We start from the raw sequence: 23,854 nt of genomic DNA on the forward strand, positions 1-23,854 counted from the left end.
TTGGCCATGACATGGAAAGGTAAAGACTGGAAGATGTATAATCAGAATGTTTTTTATCTTAATATTAAGTCAGATTCTCTTCATTTTCTTTTATCAAACAGAAATTAGAGAATATTTAAGTACCATTATTGGATTATTTTTATTTATTAGACCATAGTTATTCAATCTGCAACATGCCATTCACTATGGTTTTAACAATCCTTTTTAGGTCTTTCTTGTTTATTTAATTTCTCCATATAGACAAATCATAGTGAACCAAAATCCTATCAAATATCCCAAATGGCATATATCTTCAATGTTAACCTCATCCCTAAGTTTTATATTCCCTACCTTATTTTACCTTTATTTTTGTATTTATTTATCTATTCTTATTTCAGTAAGTCATTTTAAATAATTCTTATTAATAAGATAAGCAATGTAAATTATTTTTCCTAATCCTATGTACAAATAGATTGTAGCTAGGATTTACAGCATGAAAGCTCAGATTGTGAATAGAGAGTAAAATTCTCCTTTAAGTGTGTTTGTTAATTGGGTAGCCAGTGTTTGAAGGTGTCACATTCAGTAAATTGACACTAAAATTCTAGTTTCCTCACCTAAAATCTCACGGGGAGTTCTCCATGGACATGTTTGAATATGGAAGGCATACTAAAATATTGCCCACACTGAGAAAAACAAAACTCTGCATACAATAAAATTTTAAAAATTCTAAAAAGGAAAACCTGGAATGAATCCATATCACTTACTAAAGTGACATTACCATACTGTACATATATATATTTATTATGTATAGTATATAGCATATTTAAAAATACCAGTATATAGTATTTTTTCCATAAGTCCTCTAAAAGCACAAAGGAAAAAAACATTTATCAAAATTCAACTTTGATATCTCATGGCAGGGACATCTGTATTAACCATTACAAATTTTAAAATTCAGATTTATCAAATTACAGAGTATCATAAAATTAAATTATCATTTAATATTAGAACAATAAACACATTGTTTTGTAGGGCTTTTGGTCATTTATTGTAAGAGAAAAGAGACTTACATACATTAAATTTAAATACTATCCAATGTCTTAGGTTTAATTAAAATAGTAAATATATATAATAAAGCTTTAAATTTATATATGGTATTGTATGATTTGAAACATGTAAACATTTTAACAATGTTTTGCATTGCCATCCTGATAAAATAGCTCCAAAAGAAATATGAAGCTTTAAACTTACCGCACAAAAAGTATGTTGCCATTTTGAAATAGAAAGCAGAGAACCCCATTATATATAATTGAAATTGCAGAGGAAATTGAGGTAGGCAGAATGTAATTACCCAAATTAGAATTTGGACAGCAAACACATTTATACTGTATGCCCAATAAGCCAGGGTCATGACTACTTAAACATTCTATATCATTCCTAGGATATTACTATAACTCAATAAATGTGGCAATAATAAAAGAACTAACATTAATAACCTTTTGAAAAATGATGTGAAACCACTACTAAACATAAATCCAGTATATATGTATGTGTATGTATGTGTATATATATATGTATTTATGCATGTGTTGTGTATGTATGTGTATTATTATGCATGGAACGCAGTAAAATTTTTAATCTTTATTTTACTTTGAATGCACTGAAGTGGACAAGCACAATTTATTTTTAACAAAGTATTCTTATTGTAGGTGTTTTAACTTTGATGGACTCAGGTCTCTATGATTTAGGACTAGCAATAAACAACTTAGCTTGCCCTGACTATTGTCCCATTATCAACTCTTGCTAAAATATGTTAATAAGGCTCGTTGGAAGGTCAGAAAGGAGAGTATATATCAAATCTAGAGATATCTTCAATAAAATATTTGTCTAAAATCTGAACATTTTGAAATTGGGGTTTTCTTTTCTTTCTTCTTTTTTAAAGAAATAATTACAGTTTGAGGTGGATGCAGATACATTTCTAGTCTGGGTATTACTGGTGTGTATATGTAGAGGGTGATAGATGAATACTCCCAAACTGACAGTACTTGACTTAAAGATGTGGTATTCACACACAATGCAAGAGTCCCTGTGTAAACCCATTCTTCAGATGAGCAAGCTGGTTTATACTGATAAAACCCAGAAATGTTTTCTTCACTGAAACTGAAATCAAATGACCACTTTCCTGCTTAAAGACTTTCTCGTTAATGAAGATACATAAAACTGGATGGAGAATTTTAAGTAAACTCTTAGTTTTTTCTTTGCTTCATATGGAGTTGTAAACATAACAAAAATAATTGTTTCCTCCTTTTGGAGTGTAAATTCAGAGATGTTGAGGGATACTTTTGGAAATCATTTAATTTTACAAAAGAGAAATTCGTTAAGAACTCTACCTCATAAAAAACAATAATATGGGTCAAATTTAGAAAAAAAAGTCTATGTTTATTTTAAAATATAATCAATTATTTGGCCTTGATTAAGTTTAGGCTAGATTGATGATTTATTTCAATTACTGAGATATAAAACCTTAAAGTTGAACACAGTTCTGGAGACTCTAATTACATTAGTATTAAAAATGCCACATTAATAGATGAGAAGATATGTTACATTAAAGGCCTTCTGTTATGTCCTTGGAGAGGTAAATAAAATTAATTACATTTCTACTGGGAGAAAGCTTAATATGGTAGGAAATGTGTACAGAAAAATATCACTAAGAATCAAGTGCTAAAGAAAAAATTAAAAAAAAATTAACAGCACAGTATCTGCAAGCACATTCTTACTATTAGCTACTCCAAATAAGGAGAAGTAGATGGCCAAAATCTCCATCTGGGATCCACATGATGGCTTCATGTGTGGGCAAGAAAATTATGCTTTCTTGTATCCCAAACACTCGTATTATTTTGGCTCCATGCTCTATGTTATTGTTAACTGTAAGTATTTTTGATTCATAATGTACTGTACGTAAAATATACATCCTGAGGACTACATAGGAAATCCGTAGAAAGTTTTGTATAGCTTTTTGAAGTCTATTCTTTGAAGAAACCCTATTAACTGAAACAAACTTATTTATGAAAGAAGGGATTTTTTGGATTCTTTTATATTAGACATATTCTAAGTGACTAAACATATCATTTCCTCACTAGAAGGCCAGCAGTTTAAAAATAACTAAATATTTATTAGAACTGGTGTGCTGTCGTTTTGTAAATCAGACAAATTTAAACAGATTCCACCCATCAGTTGACAATAAGGAGAACATTTAGGCAGAATGATTTTTCAAATGCCCAGGTCATTTTCATCAAAGCTGAATATACATATTTGAATATGTCTAAACCAATTTGATAGTAGCAAGCTTAAAATCTTAAATTGCTGTGAAAAACTCCAATGCCATTCTTTGGTCAATCCCATGAAAGGATTAAGTTGGAATAGTATGAATTTTGGAAAAATCTACAGCTGGGTCTTCCATATTTCTTTCTTCCAGATTACAAAAAGGCCTACCTGTATATTAGTCAGAAGGGTCTCTATGGAAGACAATCCATCAGGAAACAGAAAAGGAGGTGGAAAACCTGGAGGCAGTGGTTGTCCATGCCCAGTTAGAGAAAGTTTGTCGAGGCTGTCTCTTGCGGTTGGTGTGGAAAGCGGGGTCTCATCTGTATGTGATTGAAACAAAAATATAGAACAAGTTACGCTTGTCTGTTTTTATTAGACCTCAGTAATGGCTTCCCTAGTGGTTTCCAGAACATTTATTGCAAATTGGTTCCTGCTATCAGGAGAAAATGCTTTCTGCTGAATTTTCTTTAATGAAAAAGCTGTGGAGATACAACAAGATAACATTAATGAGTAACTTTATAAGCCTTTTAAATGCAGTCTCTAATGAGACTGAGTTTACAGTGCCATAGAATCTTTTTAAAACAAATATTATCTCACATATAGTTGTGATAATATACTCAGGCTGACTTTATGGGCACCTTCCCAATTATCTCATTTTAGTTTGTTCTGTTTGGATTGACAATAGAATATTTCTAGTGCTTCATATAAAAGAAATGCTTTGTATATTAGTATGTTTGTTTTTCAATTAACCCTTCCTTTATATCAATGATTTGTTCGAACATTCTTAAGGAATCTCTAAAAGACTGTACAACTGAAATTTGTCATTTTACAACTAAAAAGAAAAGAAAATCTGGATCAAATATATTATTCTTGAAGTATAGCTGAATTATTTAATATCATTAAAACTAAAGATCTAATTATTTTGACCCTGAATACCTTTTGCCTTCATATCAAAAAACTAGCCCTTTATACATGAACAAGGAGTTTAAAGAAAAGGTAATAAAATACAACTTCCATAACAATATTTAGAAAATCAAATATATAACCCTCTAAATCAAATTAGTCTTTACTTTATTGAATATTCTTCAATATTTTAAGCAACCTAGAGTAATGTCCTGATATGGATTCTTTTTACTTTCACAGTGAAATCTTTTCACTCAGTTCTTTATTATTTAAACATTTTTACAGTTTCATTTAAGATAGATATAAGTTATGGCTTATTTTAGTTTATTATATCACAGAGAAAATTTTATTCATGGCAGGATTCTCAATTTTATAAATATTTTCATATTTCACCCCAGGAAAATTAATCAGAGCAATGTATTTGCACAGTCCTGATAGTATCTCACAATTTTGCAAGTGGCTAAAAACTTCAGCACATTTGCCTTATGCTTATAATTTGATTCCACTGTCTCGATCATTCCTTTATTTTTCATTACAACACCTAACCGCACAACACGTTTTCCAATTACCTCTCTTTGGGGCAGAAATATCATGGAAGTAGCCACACTTCTCTATCTCTAACTAATGTCAGAACAAGTTAAATTCACATCCCTTACCTTTCCACATTTCTAGTTAACAAACCAAAAAGGGAGGAGAGTATGGGACACAGGCCTTCTATTAACTGCCTCTCTTTTCAGGCTCACACACGCACTCCTCTGCAGTTTCTCCTTCCATTCCCTTTCCTGTTCACCTACTGACAGTCGATCTGAGGCAGCAGGCACTAGAAGAAATGGAGTGAGCAGCTAAAGGAAGACTCACTGTGTCGTTATTTTTTTTATCACTCTTGTCACCAGGGTTAAAGAAAGACCGCAGTGCAGGGGTAGTGCTACTGCATGGCTAATGTGATCAAGATGATCTTGGACACCCTTTACCTAGCTGTCATAAATTACTCCTCCAGACCAAGGCTGCTAGTGTTTTCTCGTAATAGCTCCAAAAAGGCGCTTGTTAAACATCTATGTGCATGTGAAATTGTTTAAGAATGGAGAGCAATATTTTTAGATCAGCATCACCTTAGCTGTCACATGCTAAAGAAAATGTGGCTTAATAGATCATGGGGATAATAATTGCTTGTCTCTTGAAGAAAGGCACAGAACCAGATGACCACCTGAGTTTGCTTTCAGCTTTAGAGACCAATTCCGCAATTCTTTAAAGATTATCCAAGAAAAAAGCACCACATGAATGTGTATACACACACTCATACACACACGCACATTTGTTTGTAAGCTCCATCATCCTTATGACCTTTTTTTTTTTTTTTTTCCTTATGACCTTTTAACTTCAGTACATTCATGCTTGACTATGTTTGGCTGTTGTGTGAATTAATTCATAAAATCACTCATGATATGTACATTTACATAGCCAATATTTCCTTTACATAAATAACGTGCTAGATGCTGAGGACAGAACAGTGAAAAACACAATTTGCAAGCTTCAAGTAGCTTATCCGGACTGGAGTGTGTGATCTCAATTGTTAACTAGTCAATTGCAATAGTTACTAAAACATTTTGTCTCCATCATCATTCCATTAGCTACTCCATTCTTCCCAATATAGGATTAAGATTGTTCTATGTATACGTGTGAGTGTGTGTGCATGTATGTGTGTAATATTTTTTTTTAATGCAGTAGCTTCAATGGAATGCTCATCTTGGTCCTCATGGTTTCAATTATCACTTGGTGTAGAGTTCCATGATTGAATCCATTCATTTACATTTTACATAGTAGAAATACTGCATAGGGCCACTTTAACTCAATATGTAGCTAAGAAACGATCAAATTTGGGGGCACAATGATGACTAAAAGAATGAAAAAAAGGGTGATTCTTAAGATCAATATGCATTTTTGAAAAGAAGACAAACCAATCAAAGATCAAACATACAAAACAAAAATGTTCCTTTGGGCTTCAACACCCTCCTAAAAAGTTGTCATCTTGTGGCAATTAACATCATAGAAAGTCTCATTTAGTCTTCCTACAAAGATAGTAAAATTGGGAATACAGTTCTTCCTTTTGAAATAAAAGTGACCTTTGATATCCAAAATGTTCTACAAAGATTAAAGCAAATGTTTGAGAGGCCAGACAACATGGCAAAGAGTTTTGACATTATATAATCTCCACTGACTTCAAACAGTGAACGATGATGAAGCTCAAATTCACAAAACACCTTATTCCAATTTGATATATCTGTACAAGTTTTTTTTTTAAGTTTTATCTTTAAAAGAAAGCTTGTCAGATGCCATGTTCTCTGGATTATAACAGCATTTGACAATGTAATCTGTTTTTTGTTCTTGAATGTTTTGCTTTCAAATAATTTTAAACTTATGGAAAAGTTGCAAGAATTGTACAAAGAATTCCTATAGACTCATGTAGTGGGTGTCTGGTAGCCCCCTAAAATATGTGTCCATGCCTAATCCCTGGAGCCTAGTTATGTTAGCTTGCACAGAAAGAGGGTTTTTATAGATGTGATTAAGTTAAACATCTTGAGATGAGAGCATCATCCTGGTTTAGGAAGGGTGCTAAATCCAATGATAAGTGTCCTTATTAGAAAAAGAGTCCTTATTGAGAGAGTGAACAGATCTACAGTGAAGAGGAAGACGCAGAGTGGAACAGGAGACAGAGATCAGAATTTCCCAGACAAAGCCAATGCATGATGCTGACGGCCACCAAAAGCTACCAAGGTAAAGAATGGATTATCCTTTATACCTTTTGGAGGGAGCTTATCCGTTGCTAATACCTTGATTTTAGACCTCTGACTTCCAGAACTCCCATGAGAAAATTAATTTTTGTTTTAAGCCATCAAGAATTTGTGGCATTTTGTGAAATCACCCCTAGAAAACTAGTTCAACTCCTTACTCCAATTCACCAATCGTTTGCATTTTGCCATGTTTGCTTTTAAATTTTCTCTTTCCCCCCTCTTGTTCTCTGTGTGTGTGCATATGTTTGAACTATCTTCCCTTTTAAAACTTCACTGCATATTTCATACATATAAGAACATATTCTTATATGATCACAGTAAGGATAAAATCAGCAAGAATAACATACACATAATACCATTGTTTAATCAAAAGCTCGTATTCCAATTTCATTACCTGTGAGATATTTTACTGTAAAGAGCTAAATAATGAGTCCATCTTTTAATTTACTTGACAAGCACTTGGGGAGTATTTTCTCTGGGCTTGTAGTATGTGGTAGCCTCTAAGATGGCCTCTGATGATTCCTCCTTCCTATTATTCATTGCCTATCTAGAATCTTCCCCTGGTCTGTGTCTGTTAGTCTGAGTCAGATGTAACAGAGAAAAACAAATATGATGGGATGTCACTTTCAAGATTCAGTTATAAAAAGTTTATAATTTCCATTTGTCTCTCTCTCTCTCTCTTTTTCTTGCCCTGGGGAAAACCAGCTGTCACGTCATGAGACACCCCTTTGGAGGTACACATGATAAGGCAGAGGGGCCTGCCAAAAACCACCTAAATTGGCTTGAAAGCCAATTCCCCCTGCCCACTTGAACCTTTTGATAAGGCTACAGCCCCAGCTGGTGGCAGAACTGGAACCTCAAGAGAGACTTTCAAGGTGACTCCCCAGATCCTGCACCCAGATTCTAACCCACAGAAACTGAGATTTTAAATGTTTGATGGTTTAGGTCACTAATGGTCGGTATAATCTGTTACATGGCTGTAGATAATGAAAACAGGGCATGACACTTTGTATACTTTGGGATATATAAAGAAAATCACCTAGTATTCAATGAGTGTCAGCTACTTTGGATATATAACAACTTCTTCAGGCCTCAATTTCCTTAAATTAAAAAAAAGTTAGCAGGTTGAATGAGACAAACTCTAGTGTCAGCCAAATCTAAAATTTCACAGTCTCTACTATTTCCTATAAAAATTCTTAAAAAATAGTTGAGTGGATATTTTACCTATAATGACTAGAGATTTCACCTGTATTGATTGAAAAAGAACTGAATCACATAAACACAAAATTTCAGAGCAAGCTCTTGATTATTTAGGTTTACAAATTCCATTTTACAAGGATTCTTAAATTTTCTTGCTTCATTTTATCAAATTAGAAAATGTTCAACCATTTATAAGACAGGCACTCCTCACACCCAGGATGGCAAATCAGATGCAGAGAAGGGTGTGTCCTCCTAAAACTAAGGAAGCACTTTTGAGAGCTGCATTAACTAGGGTACATTTTTTTTAAGTACGCCATACCCATAGGGGACTAGTAGTTATGCCAGTTCTCAAAGGAGTTCTTGTTATTTTTAAATTCCTGAGTGATTTTTAACTTTCTTGTATTTTAATTCAGTTATAAGGAACCACAATGGCTTTCTAAAAGAAAATAGAACCACACACATTAACATCTCACTAATGATTTCATCTGTTGACCAGAAAAAAATACCAATGACCATTTTTATAATTATATAAGAAATGTAATGACAACTATAACAACATAAAATCAATTAACATCAATTAGAATAAGATGGACAAGATAAAGATGGAAGATAAGAAAATGTGTTTAAAAATCCAAAATCAATAAAGTACGAAAAAATGATATTTCATTCTTCTCATCATTTCATCTTATGATTCTCCTCATAGTTTAAGTCACATATCAATAAATGACTATCAGTAAGATTGATGCCTCTGTAAGACAGCTTTTTTTTCCATCCAATCTTATCACACATAACAATTTAGCAGGATATCCTAAGGAACAATGTTGTTTAAAAAAATAATGGGCCTCTACTTTTAAAATGTTTTCTTTCCTGTTAATAAAATCTAACTCAGTTGTTATTTTCATAACTAATCCCTTTGGGTTTGAATTATATATTCTCTTTCAAGTTCTTGTGTGTGTGTGTGTGTGTGTGTGTGTGTGTGTCGTTTTGTGTCTGATGTCTTTTATTACATCATAAATTCCAAGTAGAAAAATGTTCACTTTTAGAAAACCATACGTTCCAAGGGAATTCACATTTATTCATCTTGATGTAAAGTAGATAAAACATTATTAAAATAAAAAAGTCTCCATATTTAATGTTTACAAGTGATCTGGGATTTTGCATTTATACTGGAAAAGTGAAAAAAATGTGGACAAAAATTCTAGAGAATATGGTAATCTCTGTGAATAGTTTTTTATAAAAAATATGAATTTTTCTTTGCCATTTAGATAAATTTCCATCACAATTATAAAGAAAATTAAATTTACTGGTGTTTTTGTAAACTATCAGCCACATTATTCAATTGGAGTACAGCCATGAATAATCTATAAATATTAAGGATTGGTGTTTAAAAAAGATTTTGAAACATATATCTAAACATAAAACAGTCATTTAAGTTGAGCTCAATAATATCCTCAATTCTAGTCCATTCCTACTGTAGGACTCTGGGTTTAATTTGGCAACAGAAACTAATAATAAAGTTGAATAATGTGATTATTACATTCTGATGTAATCTTAAATTAGAAATGGTCATGTAAATCTTTTTTCTATTTTTGTCTTCTCATGAAATAATGAATTCCAAAATATCACATTAAAATTTATTTGTATGACTTTCATGTATCTATTTTAATTCTTACAAAATATCCAAGGGTATGATAGAATAAGGCTAATTTCCTGTATTTAATTTTAAACCCACTTTTCAAATTCTGGATACAGCTATGGTAAAGTGAATAGCAAATGAGGCTAGATTCAGAAAGTGTGAGTTCAAGTCCTGGCTCTACCAAGTATTAGCAAATAGTAGAGCAAAAAAATCCATTTCTTATATTCTACAAACCTCATTTGATTTATTTACCAAAAGGATGATTACAAACTCAGAGGATTATAGCTTAAATCCAATTAAATTATGTATATGAAAGTGCTTTGTAAAATATAAAATGCTAATAAACTATCAGTAATTAACAAATAACTAAATGTATTACACATTTCCTTTTGTAAACTTGGCTTCAACGTGCCACAGAGGGAATCCTGGTTATACCATAAGCTTGAGACTTCTCTATTCTTTCTCTCTAATGAGGCTTGTGATGATGAAGTATCATGCTGATAATAAAATTATTACTATATATTATTATAGTTGCCTTATACAAACTAACCCTGAATTAGTTCAGCGAACAGTTAAAATTAACTAGGATAGAAATAACTTGAGAAAGGGCAAAAGGATATGAACTAGTTTATCAACTTCTCTTCAGGCAGCAGGACCTAAAGGAAATGGATAAGGTGACTTACACAGAAAGAAAACAGTACAGATTTTGGAGAAATAAACTGTCAGAAGCATAAAAACACTTAAGAGTCCTCGATACACTTGAAGAATATCTGGATTTTTAGTTTGAATGAATGAAGGAAAGGAAAGGAGATCATTGTAAGTGCATATCTGGCAGGATGCTGGAGGTGTGCTAAAACATACATCAAACTCACAATTCTAATTTAATGCATTTTAAAGTACGTATTGCACACATATGCAATTATCATCTTTATCAGTGGTTATTACCTTTTGGGTAGTTTACCTCTGAGTTGCTGATGAAAATTAGGGACCGCTCCTTAGATCAAGAAATAGGACATCAAGCCTCAGCTCCGTAACCAGAGTAAGCACTTATTAATGTCTGTTGAAGGAGTATGTGAATAGAATGAGCTGAAGCAAGAGCTAAAGCAGTACAAAATGCAGAAATGAGAAGGATGTAGTCTCTTGATCACCCTGAGGTTACACCACATCTATGATAGCAAACCTAAAAATATCTTCTATTGGAAAACCACTCTATTGATTACAAGACAATTTCATAGACATTATATTGAGTCAGGAGGAAGCTCTAGGAAGATGATAAAAAAATGCATGCAATTATAATCTCAATAAGGTCATGTGCCAAAAGATTGATCCCAATAGTACCTAATGGTTATTTAGGAAAAGAAGAGAGTATATTTAGATGATACAAGTTGAAATCAGAGTGAAGAAAAATAAAATTTCATGGCAAGGTGCATTAGAGATGGGCAATGAATACTGGGAAAGATGTAAACAGGAGGAAGTTAAGTGGCTATATAAGGAAAGTGTGTAGGGATGACCGTTTAGGAAAGCAGGGATCCTAAGTGCCCTGAAGAAACTTTGTAATTTTAAAGGGAAAGCCTATTTTCTGACCATTATTCTCAAGAGAGTTTATAATTTTTGGCTATTCTACATTTGTATTTCAAAAATCTATGTATGAAGGAAACTCTCTATGAAGCTATATCTTAGGATTTATAAACATGGCCCTGACAGCAAAGTCTTCCCTGTCTTTGGCACCTGAGAAGATAGAACTGAAGGCCTCTGACATCTGTGTGTATGTTTGTTTTTTTCTTCCCACAGCTTGGGATTTCTTGGCAAAAATGGAACGGTACCAAACATTAAACACACACACACACACACACACACCCTTTCTCTCACTCTCTCTCTCTCAATCTCTTACCTTTTAAACATTTTCAGTGGCTTTTACCCCTGCTTATTTGTTAAAGTCATAAGTCATAGTGTTTGTGAAAGAGCTGGCATAGCTATGCTGAAAAGATCCACTTAATTGACCTTTCTGTCTTTTCCATGACCCTGTAGGTTTAAACCTCACTGCTGATACTGCAAGTGAATATGGGAAAACATTTATTGAAAGCTGCATAACAGACACGGTGATATTTCCTCGGTTGATGTTTTGCATATCTGCACAGTAGGGCCATTAAGGGTTCTAAGAGCACAACGGAAACCATCATAACATTTGTTTTTAGATGACTGACTCAGGACATGTACACCAGGCTTTATATAGAAACTGTTTTTGTTTTATTAAGGGACTGTTTGCCTGTTAGTGATAACATCATTAAAAATAAATGAAAGGGGGCTGGTAAAATGCTTCCCAAAAGCAGAAACCTAATTAAAGGTGATATGCCTGCTATGAGGCTTTTTTCAGGACTCAGAAATAGAACAAGGTTAGTTCTTTCTCATTTTATAAGGCCCAAAGAAGACCTCACAGTAAAACATCACTTCTGATCTAATTTTCTATTTCTGTGTACTTTAATAATCTACTTTACAGTCTGTGCTTGCCCATAGAAAGTGAACTAGTTTTGTTCCTACAGATAGCTGCTTCATCATGTCACACTGCATGGAAAGAAAATCTGATGGTTCTCAGGTCAGACAAAAAAAAAAAAAAAGCAAAAAAAAAAAGCACTTTCCTTTTATGGCAAATGGTATAGGTTGTGATATGGACAGTAAGAGCAGTTGAAACAATGCACAAACATTTCATCATCCTAAAAGACCGCTTTTTAGAACCCCAATTAATGGTAAAACACATTTCCAAATCATGGTTTATAATTTCCAAAAGAAAAAAAGAAAAGTAGACTCTTTCATTTTAAGGGGTGGAGTTACTCTAATTTCATGGATGGTGGAAAAAGCAGGAAACTGCATTCCCCTGATAACTCTGCCCTTATTGTGCTGTGACCTTGGCCAATTTACTTAAATTTACATCTGCCAAAAATGAGTTTCTGAAATGTGCTTTGAGAATTTTCGGGGGGCGGTGTGGGGGAGGAGTTGTCACATCAATTCAAGGCCTTTTCAAAATTAATATTACTTTAGAAGTAAAGAGAAAAAAGAAGAGAACACTGGGCACCCTCACACAGTGCCACACTTTGAGATCCTGATTTCTTCTTGTCATCTCTGCACAGTTCTGTTTCACTTACGAGTCTCCAAGCTGAACATGAATCTTTTGCTAAGTAAATAAAACAGAACGATTCCCAAATTATTCCCCTGAAATATAAAGGAGCGCCGGTATTGTGGGTTACTTAAACTCAGATTTGCACATAGTTTTTATACTATAATTACCAGGGGGGCAGCCCGGGTGTCTCAGCGATTTAGCGCCGCCTTCAGCCCAGGGCGTGATCCTGGAGTCGAAGGATCGAGTCCCACATCAGGCTCCTTGCAAGGAGCCTGCTTCTCTCTCTCTGCCTGTGTCTCTGCCTCTCTCTCTCTCTCTCTCTCTCTCTCTCTCTCTGTGTGTGTCTCATGAATAAATAAATAAAATCTTAAATAAAATAAAATAAAAATAAAAAATATAATTACCATGGAATGTTAAAAAAAATACCTTCAGAAATCATTTGGCGTAAATTTTTGTTTTTCAGACAAAAGAAGTCTGATAAGTGATTGACCCAAAGTTCTTCAAAACCCAAGTTTGCAAATTCCCATTTCTTTCTTCTTTGAAAGAACAGTGTCAATTTAGAGAAAATACAGGGAAAGAATACCTTGAGTGCTTCCAAGGGTATGCATACCCACAAACATACATACATTTAAGACAACTGGTGAAAAATGAAACTTGGCAGGACATTTAACAAATATTAAGGAATTTTAGGAGTGATAATAATAATGTGATTGTGATTTAAAGACATGAGCCCTTATTTTTACGAGATACATGCTGAAAATAAAAATATTTACAGATTAAGTAAAATATGTTTGGGATTGACTTCAAAATTCTCTGGAGGAGACAAATTGGGTGGGGGAACTTCTGACACAAGTCTGGGCTTGAAATGATCAATGTTTAAGCCGAATGATGGGTAGGTATACAGGTGGTTCATTATACTAATTTTATGCTTGTTTGAAATTTTCTATAAGCAAAAGGTTTCAACATAAAAATAATGCTATGCAGTATAAATTCTATTAACTCATTTTTCTTTTGAAAGAGGCATCGGTATGATGATGATCATCAGCATTCTCGTCAAAATAACTTGCATATATTGAGTGCTTTCTATGTGTGCAAAGCAATGTTCTAAACACTTTGCATGCATTAACTAATTTAATCCTCTCAATAATTCTGTTAGATTGTTACTAGTGTTATACTCATTTTACACATGAATAGATAGAGGTAAAAATAAGTTAATTAACTTGCCAAGATAACTCAGCTAGTAAGGAAAGGAACCAAATTTAAACCCAAGTAGCCTTGCTCCAGAGCCTTTAAACATACAAGGAATAAAATACAAATTATCTGTAAGAATTTTCAAAATGCACTGTTATATGTGTTCGAATATAAGAGACATACATTCCAAAATGGCAATAATTTTATAATTCTTTTATCTCAGGCTAGAAAAAAAAAAAAAAAACCCTGAAGACATTTCTATCACATTCCTTCTTAATCAGGCCTGACTTACTCCTTAAAACCTAGCCAGTGATCATCCACAGCAGCCAAGATTCATCCAAATTGGTGATTTTCACTGTCACACTTACGACCGTTCATTTTTCAAAGATATCTGTCTTAGAAGTGAAATTCCAGATTCTCACCACATGGGACTAGAGAACTCCAACCATGAGTTGAAAGTCATCTAATATCATTTCTAATTTAAGTAGTCCACACAAGTATCTCTTCCAAATTTCCCCACCCTATACCTTAGTATTACTAAATGTCAGCCATACTGACAAAGTCTATACTCTCTTTGTGAGAAATATTTAACCATGGAAATATCTCTTTTAAATTGGCACATGCATTCCATGAGGTAAAAAAGGAAGGCCTATTTCAAGATTCTTAAACCAAAAAATTACTGTCCAAGGGATTCAATTCAGAAAGAGCCAGTCCCATGCCTTACCCATTCATCAGCTACAATTCAACCATAATGCAAATGGTCTTCTGTGCTTGTTCCAATTTAGCTTCTCCTGAATGTCCTCATCTTATAACCCTAGCCATGAACTGGACTCGCTTTCCACCGTAAGAACTTCGTTTGGGTTTCCAGTACCAGCCACACCCATCCCATGGGTCCCATCAGTGTGCTCCATCCTCATGCCAGGAGTTTCTATGGTTTTTGGCTACTATCCCACCTTGGTAAGTAAGGCAGCATGTACGAGGCTGCTGAAATGCTGTGCTAGACATCAGCTTGCTGATCTAGATGAATGAACTTATTTAAGTCTACCAACTTATCACAAATAGCGACTCCTTTCCAAGCCACAGATGGTTTTAGTACGTCACTTTCTTCCCACCTCCCTTGCCACAATCTCTTGAGACAGAAAGCATGGTATGTGGATGTGAAAAGTCTTCTGAGCTGATAACCTAATGACTCTATACCTTCAGCTTCACTGGCTTGAACCAATTCATGTTTTCCCTCCCATTCACCACAACTAACAACTAATATATATCACTGGGACTATTTCGAATGATCAAATTCAGTGAAAATTATAGCCAAAAAAAAATTCTTTGCAGGTTTGTTTCCTTAAGAGTGTGGAACGTGGGATGCCTGGGTGGCTCAGGGTTTGAATGCCTGCCTTCCACCCAGGTCATGATCTGGAAGTCTGGGATCGAGTCCCACGTTGGGCTTCCTGAATGGATTCTGCTTCTCCCTCTGCCTGTGTGTCTGCCTCTTTCTTTCTGTGTCTCTCATGAATAAATAAAATCTTACAAAATGAAAGAAAGAAAGAAAGAAAAAAAGAAAGAAAGAAAGAAAGAAAGAAAGAAAGAAAGAAAGAAAGAAAGAAAGAAAGGAAGAAAGAAAGAAAAAGAAAAAGAAAGAAAGAAAGAAAGAAAGAAAGAAAGAAAGAAAGAAAGAAAGAAAGAACGAACTGTGGAACATGAAAAACTGTGAGGGGAAGTAATTGTCCATCCTGTTCACCTGTGTAACTGCCACGCCTGGCACAGGACACAATTTTATCATTGATTGGTTGAATATCTGATATAATTTACCTTCAAAACCAGTTAATTTGTTAAGCCCTTTGTTCTTATGTTAATAAAGATAAATTTTAGCTGAGGTTAGTCTACATTTTAAATTAGTTGAGTCTGAATGAATGAGAAGATATGTAATATAAAATGCTTTCAGTTTGGGTTGTCTATAGAAATGTGAATTCAGCATAAAAGATATTTATGCTATTTTATTTATGATATTTTAATCTAAATTTTAAAGCCCTAATTTTTAAAAATTAAGAGAATATATTTGTGGCTATCAGTACAGAAAAGGGACTAGTGACTGTGGGTAAAAAACATTAATATTTGATTCATCTTTCTAAAAATGATATTGGCTGCTTTGGGCAATAGTGGACATGCCATGACAGAGAGTCTGCGTAAAAGTTGATAACCATTCTGTCAAGAATACTATAGAAACTCTTCCCTAGAAATTGATAGGTTAAACTAAATGACCTTTATATCCCTTTTACCTATTGAGATTTTATGACTTCTTCCTTTAAAACTAACTGCTTTCTAACATAGTCATATAAAAATGCAAAGGAGAGCACTAATTTTTAGGATTTAGGGAAATATAAAAAGTTAAGAGTGTATGTTTATGTCAAAGTCAGCATTCTTCTCTTGGTGAGAAGGGGATTCTTGAACAGCACAGCTGCTATTTTGCAACTCTCAGGGCATAAAAACATAATGCAAATTCCCGGACCTTCACTACATATAGGTTTTAAAACATTGATTTCCAATTTATAACCACTTGTTCTTTGTAGCAAAGAAAAAAGATGACATTGTCAGATTTATAAAATTGTTGTTACAAGCTTTTTAATGTGTTAGATTTAAGAAAAACACATCTGTTGGCACAAAAATAAATTTAAAAAAATCAAATACAGAAATGAGACATCTTGCCTGAGTTTTCCTGTATCATCTATTTTTAAATTTAATTCGAAAAAGTGTTTCAAATGTTAAAATTGCTTTAAATTCCAAGTTAAAAAGCACCAATCTTTTTTTTTTTTTTGGCCCATTAAAGTATTTCCTGTTATCTCCTACTTTATATTCTATATGTCTAATAGCATGGATGCCTAGATTCATTTTGAGGAATTTTTTTTTATATCACAAAGGATTTATGCATTCAAAGTGGAAGACTAGCACAAATCAAGAATCTTAGCTGCAGGGCGCCTGGAAGGTTCAGTGAGTTAAGCATTCGACTCTTGATTTCAGCTCAGGTCTGTACTCGGGGTTGTAAGTTCAAGCACCACAAATTGGACTTAAAAAATTAAAAAAAAAATCTTAGCTGGAATAGAAACATGTGTTTAGGCACCTGAGGAAGGGCAGTGTGGATGAGATCCAGTGAATGAGAAGAGTTGGCTGGTGCAGGTGTATAGAAGTAAGGGGACTGGAATTGCAGGAGCTCTGTAGGCCAGATACGAGGCATGGCCCACCATGCTCAGAAGCAGTCTGGGCATGGCTGATCACCTTGCAGAAATAGCATTCTTTCTAAGCATGTACGTCTCATGAGAATGTAAAACTATTTTAGCCTTATATGCCCATATAACTCTTCATTCCCTTGGCATGTTCAATTCAAATCACACTAGCATTATGGCTACTTAATATTTTCATGTATATTTCTTTATTGTTAATCTTTTTTAATTAAATGCAAGCTCCTTAAGAATAAAATTCTTCTCTGTATTGATGGTATTGTGTTCACTCTACCTCAAATGGTTCCTTGCCTTTACTCTGGCTCTCAAGAAATAGGTGTAGGGTGAATAAATACATGTTTAAAAAGTGAAATAAATTAATCTTTCAGGCTATTTCTGTGCATGTAGTTTTACTCAGAACTCTCAAGTTTATAAACCTAGTATTAGTTAAAGATTCTTCTTAATAACATACTAAGAAGCATTGACATAAGTTATATTACTATGGATAAAATAATCCTATAATAGCTAATGTATCTGAAGGAAATTCAAAGAAAAGTATATTTTATATATATGTGTGTGTATATATACAGATGACTGTATACACACATACATGGTTATGTTAATACTAGGAACATATAGGTGTATAGGTACACAGAACTTTTCCATATTTAGTGAATCAGTAACTATTCTGTATTTAGATAATTAATTTACTTTAAAAACTATCACCAGAAGTTTAAGGCAAATATAAATAGGTATATTATTTGACGTAATAAGTTACCTTTCATTACTTATTCCTTGTCTCCATATAGTAAGATTTCAAAAGAATGAAAAAGATTTGATTCATCTTTCTAAAAATGTTGAACCTGAAAGTTTTACTACTACTTTGTATTTCGTCTCATATACTTTAAGATGAACAAAATATAAGCAGTATATGTATTGACACATGATATCCTAAATGACTTAATACTAATGGAAAATTTGAAAAGTTAAAATATTCAACGTTATTAGACAGTGCTTCACATTTGAACAAGCAAACCAAACACGTAAGTTTCACTCCTGCATTCTTGATATACATGAAAATCTCACATTGCCCTTTAATATCATTTTGCATTAGAAAATTTAGAGAAAAAAAAAGAAAATTTAAAGAAATACCATAACAAGCAGCAAGTAAAAGGATATTTATATGCATTTTCAAAACTCACACATAACTCAAGATTCTGATATGTCTCCACTTAGGATGGCTCAGGACAGAGGTTATGGGGGAGAATTTATATTGGAGTCACTTCCTTTTAGTTGGGAATCATCACAAATATAGTATCCTCATTGTTTTTCTTATAGTACATTTTAAAATCTATTCTCTAACTTTTATTTGACAGGACACAAATTCTCCACAGAAATTTGAATGCAGTGCCTAGCATAACAATAGATTAAAAAAAATCATACCCTAGAGAAAATTATTTCCTTTTTACCAAAATTAGCATCAGGACTGTTATAATTTAATCATAAATTTCATTGAGACTTTTTAGACTGGACTTCTTTCATTAGACTTTTTAGATTAATCCTGAAATATGAATATATCTTGCCAATTGATTCAGTTGGCAAATCAGTCAAATTAGAAGTCTTTCTGGAAATAGTTATGGATGAATAGAAAATTCAATACAGAAAGGAATGTTGGAGCAAATGACAACATTTAGGTCATCCTTGGACTTCCTGGAGGAGGAGAACTCCAAGTTCAGAATGAAGGATAATCAGGATACAAAACCTTAAGGCTTGGCTAAAACCTAATTTGGGGGAAAAAAATATTTTATTGTCTTACACCTATATCAAGGGCCTAAACTTTCTGTCCACATTTGATCAAGTCCTTCAAATGTCCATACATTTTCTCTATAATCTATTTACTAACAAACATTAAAACAACACACACACACACACACACCTCTTGTTTATCAAATTTATTGAAACTCTTCATCCCATTATTCCCACATTGCCCTGGGAGGCAAAGAAATGAGGCTAAGTTGAAAGTTATCCCAGTGAGTCCATGCCAATCCTAGTGATTACCATCTTTTTTTCCAAGAAATTCTTTTATGAAATTATTTTAGAATCTTCCTCCTCATCATATTCATGGGGCTTCTTCCTCAGACCTCAGACCTTTTGCCTGAACTGCCCAAATATCTTAGAACATAATTTATGTGACCTGAATTCATTTAAAATAGCCAAGACTTTTCTTCCCATCTCTTCATCTATCTTGGGCTTCATTTACCCTGGGTTCTCATAATACTTACTCAATTTTATTTTCTCTTAGAGGAAAACAAAAGAATAACTTACACTTCTTTGTATCATTTCAGATGCATGTAATATATACTTAAAGATGAGAATATGCTAATACATATTATATTATTACTTGATTGCCTGACTGTAATTTGATTTTTTTTTTCCTGTATCCTGAACATGGAGTTTCAAATTCTGAGGGGAAGAGTTGGCTTACAGATTCTCTACACTTTGCAATCTGGATTCTAGATCAAGTTTTTCAAAACATTAAGGATATTGAGGAAGTCATTCTTTTCTCTGTCTTGTTTACTAAGTAACTAGGATATCACTCCTGCAACTGTGCCCACTTTATAGACTTCTTTCTTTTTTCAAAAGATCTTATTTATTTATTTATTTGAGAGAAAGAGAGAGAGAAAGAGAGCACAAATGATAAGGAGGAGAGAAACAGGGAGAAGCAGACTCCACTGAGCAGGGAGCCTGAAATGGGACTTGATCCCAGGACCCCAAGATCATGACCTGAGGCAAAGGCAGACGCTTAACCAACTGAGCCACTCAGGTGCCCCTTTACTGAATAATTCTAAGTGTATGTAACCATTTTGGAATATATCCCTTCTATTCTAAAAAAAAAAAAAAAAAAGAAAGTCTCCCTTGATATCATCCTTCCCTTCAATTATTTTTCCAGTTTTTCATATACTGTTTCAAGTGTCATGTATTCTCTGTAATCTCATCTTCTCCCCATAACTTAATCTTGAACTCATTCTAGTCAAGTTTTTATTCCTCCCTTTCTAATAAAACTACTTCCCCCCCCCCCAAATTCAACTGTGACATCAATATTGCCAAATAGGACAGTCAATTCTCAGACCTCCCCTTACTTATCAGCAACCCTGGACATGTTGATCATTCCTACATTCTTTAAATGCTTTCTTCACTTGGTTTCCAAAACACCATCCTCTCTTCTTCTCCCCAGACCTCAGTGGCAGCTTCTTCCTAGTCTCTTTATTGCTTTTCTTTTTTATCCAATCTTTTTAGCTCAAAATATTATAGGGTACCTTCTGACCTTTTCTCTTTGCTATACCCATTTCCTCATGATCTCATTCAGACCCACACCTTTAAATACCATCTATATGCTGATGGCTCCAGAATTTATATCTTTACCTCAGACCTTTTGCCTGAACTGCCCTCATCTCTGGACTCACATCTCCACTGGGATCTCTAATAGGCATCTTGAAATTCACATGTCCAAAAAACGAACACTTAATTACCCAATTCCACAGCTGCTCCTTCTATCATCCTGTTAATCTCAGTCCCGTTCCCTTCTCTTCTCAGAGTCAATGGAAATGATGAATTTGTAGTGTTTCATTCTAGTTCATACAGTTATAGATGATACATAGAAACACAGATCTGAATATATCCATATGTGTGTGCAACCTTGAGAAACATATAGCATATTTTTGAGTTTATATAAATAACATCATACCATTAATATCTTTTTCCACTGTTTATTGTGTTTGTGAGACTTCTCCAAGATGGTTCCCATAGATATATTTATTCATTTGAAGTGCTGTATGAAATCACATCATACAACTATGCTATCTTTCATTTATTCATTCTTCTGTTGCAGTTCCAAAATGTTTGGTATTATAAACAATGTTGCAGTAAAATGTTTGTTTTATCTATGTACTAGGTCTTTACAAGCATTATTTTATGCTATTCTCATAGCATAAAATCTCATAGCATAATCTTGATAGTATTATCCTTTTTCACCATAAAAAAGACTGAATCTTAAGGAGATTGTGTATTTTTCCTAATGTCACACAGTTCATCAAGGACACAGACTGAATTTGAATTCACATTTATGCCATTTCACTACCCAGGTTTTTCTCCTACTGCGTTAACTTACCTGGTTCTAAATCCCATGAAATCTTTGTAGGAATAATACTGACAATAAAAGGAAACAACGAGAGCGGCCCATGACTGGTCCTAATCCTTACTTTAAAGAGAATTCTAGAAAATCGTGAGTGGGCAATGAGGGCACAAGTATGAAAGAAATAGATGTACAGTAGTGGAAGCCCCATTAATATATCTACTATTTAAAGCCTTGTTATCAACTTGTTAGGCATTTCAGTTCTAGAGATACTGGCATGAAATTCATAGGAACTGGGGACCAAAGTGTGTCCTGAGGAAGACATAGATGTCAAATACAATATTTTAGTTTGTATGATTGAGACTGAGGGAAAAACACCTGACATCAACCAAATTGTACTTCTAGGATACAGCAAGGAACAGGGCGAAGGAAACTTAAATACTTGATGATGTTCCCTTCGATGATGTTTTATTTGTCAAAGACTTTAAGCCAAGAATTCCTATTTGCTTCTTCAATAAGAAAAAAAGAGCAAGAAACAAACAGCACATAGAAAAAAGAAAAGTAACACATTGTACTGCCTCCTTAGGTACAAATCTACATTGTGATAATTACCTTTTCTTCTTTCCCTTGCCTCCATACACATGCCATTTAGCCCTGGACTACAGATTCAACCATCGGCAATCACTGAAATTTATCATTAGCATCAGTAGAAGGAGTAATATAAAGGACGTCAAGCTAAGAGATTAAACAAACAAAACTGCAGTATCAGTTTGTATTTACTGATCTGCTCTGGCTTTGGGTATTGCTTTTAGTAATTGTATTCCTGAAATGCCTGGGTGGCTCAGTTGGGTAAGCATCAACTCTTGGTTTCAACTCAGGCCATGATCTCAGGATTGTGAGAGTAGCCCATGTTGGGCTCCTTGCTTGGCAAAGAATCCACTTGAGATTTTCTCTCTCCTTCTTGTGCCTCTCCTCCTGCTTATGCAATGCTCTCTTTCTTAAATAAATAAATAAATAAATAAATAAATAAATAAATAAATCCTTTGAAAAATTATATTCTTGCCTTGTTTCCCTACATAACTTATTCCTAATGTTATAACTGGGACCTATCCTGCTTGAGAACCTGTACCTTGGTTCCATATTCAATATCTTGGTTTCCCTTGGATTATAGTTCTTATGTTTCCCAAATCAGTATTTTCTGGTTTTCTTTTTTTGAAGATTTTATTTATTTATTCATGGGAGACACAGAGAGAGAGAGGTGGAGACACAGGCAGAGGGAGAAGCAGGCTCCATGCAGGGAGCCCGAAGCGGGACTCGATCTGGGGACTCCAGGATCATGCCCTGAGCTGAAGGCAGACGCTCAACCACTGAGCCACCCAGGCATCCCAGTATTTTTTGTTTTGGGGAATACAACCCAGAAACCAATTCTCCATGGTCAGGTGTCCTCCAATATGTACATATGTGTGTATATATATATTTTTTCTAGAGCTTCACTTTTGCCTACACTTACAGTTCTTCATTTGTCAGCTACCACCTCCCAGAACTTTCTTGCCACTTGTCTGTTTCAATATCCTGATTACTGTTTTGCCTTTTCTACACCATGTCCCTCATACCTAAAGATTTTTAGAATTTGAATACTGTGATTTTTTTGTTTGGTTCACCACATGAATTAACAAGCACCCATTATGTAGAAGGAGAAAAGTTAATGGCATAAAGGGAGAATCTCTGGTCCCCCTCTAGAGAGATAGGAGGCAAACACAAAGAGAAAAATATCAAAACAGAGAGGAAAAAATCAAATGCCAACTATAAGGGCTGAGTAAAAACCACTGGAGTGTCAGGAAACATAAATATTTAGTTTAATAGACCAATATAGTCCAAAGATTGGATAGTTTTGTTCTCTGAAAAACTTTTCTTGGATTCCAAAGTGTGAATAAACTCAACAAAATGCTATCAAATCCTGAAGATATCAAAATCCTATATGAATAAATGTTAATGTGTTTGTGTATAAATTAGCCATAAAGAATTGTACAGAACAAGTTCAAATGCAATTCCAAATGTATCCACATTTGTCGAATTGTTGTGTTACTGAATTGACTCTTAGAGGCTTTTTGTGGTTTCAATTATAAAAATCTAATTTAGGAAACCCATAGGAGAATCATTACGCCTTTAGAGAAAATCTAGAAAGGTAATATCTCCCTCTCTCTTCTTTTTAAAGGATTATTCTTCCTAGAAAAAAACAAAAACAGAGAGAGAGAGAGAGAGATGTTTTGGAAAATAAAGTGAGATAGTGATTAGTGGAAATGGCTAGGCTTAAATTCAACAAAAAATATAAGAAATAGAACACTGCAAAGAAATATGCACAGACTTAGAAGT

The 23,854-nt window shown here is 33.8% G+C and overlaps 1 protein-coding gene across 1 annotated transcript in view; it reads right to left on the reverse strand.

Moving 5' to 3' along the window:
- DACH1 (dachshund family transcription factor 1) overlaps positions 1-23,854 on the reverse strand; it is a 429,427-nt gene that overhangs the window by 45,131 nt on the left and 360,442 nt on the right. The window contains exon 7 of the mRNA XM_025441318.3: positions 3,472-3,623. Coding sequence (XP_025297103.3) covers positions 3,472-3,623 — 152 coding nt within the window. The remainder of the gene's footprint in view (positions 1-3,471; positions 3,624-23,854) is intronic.

The sequence above is a fragment of the Canis lupus genome, chromosome 22 (assembly GCF_003254725.2).
Source record: "Canis lupus dingo isolate Sandy chromosome 22, ASM325472v2, whole genome shotgun sequence".
Classification (NCBI taxonomy): Eukaryota; Metazoa; Chordata; class Mammalia; order Carnivora; family Canidae; genus Canis; species Canis lupus.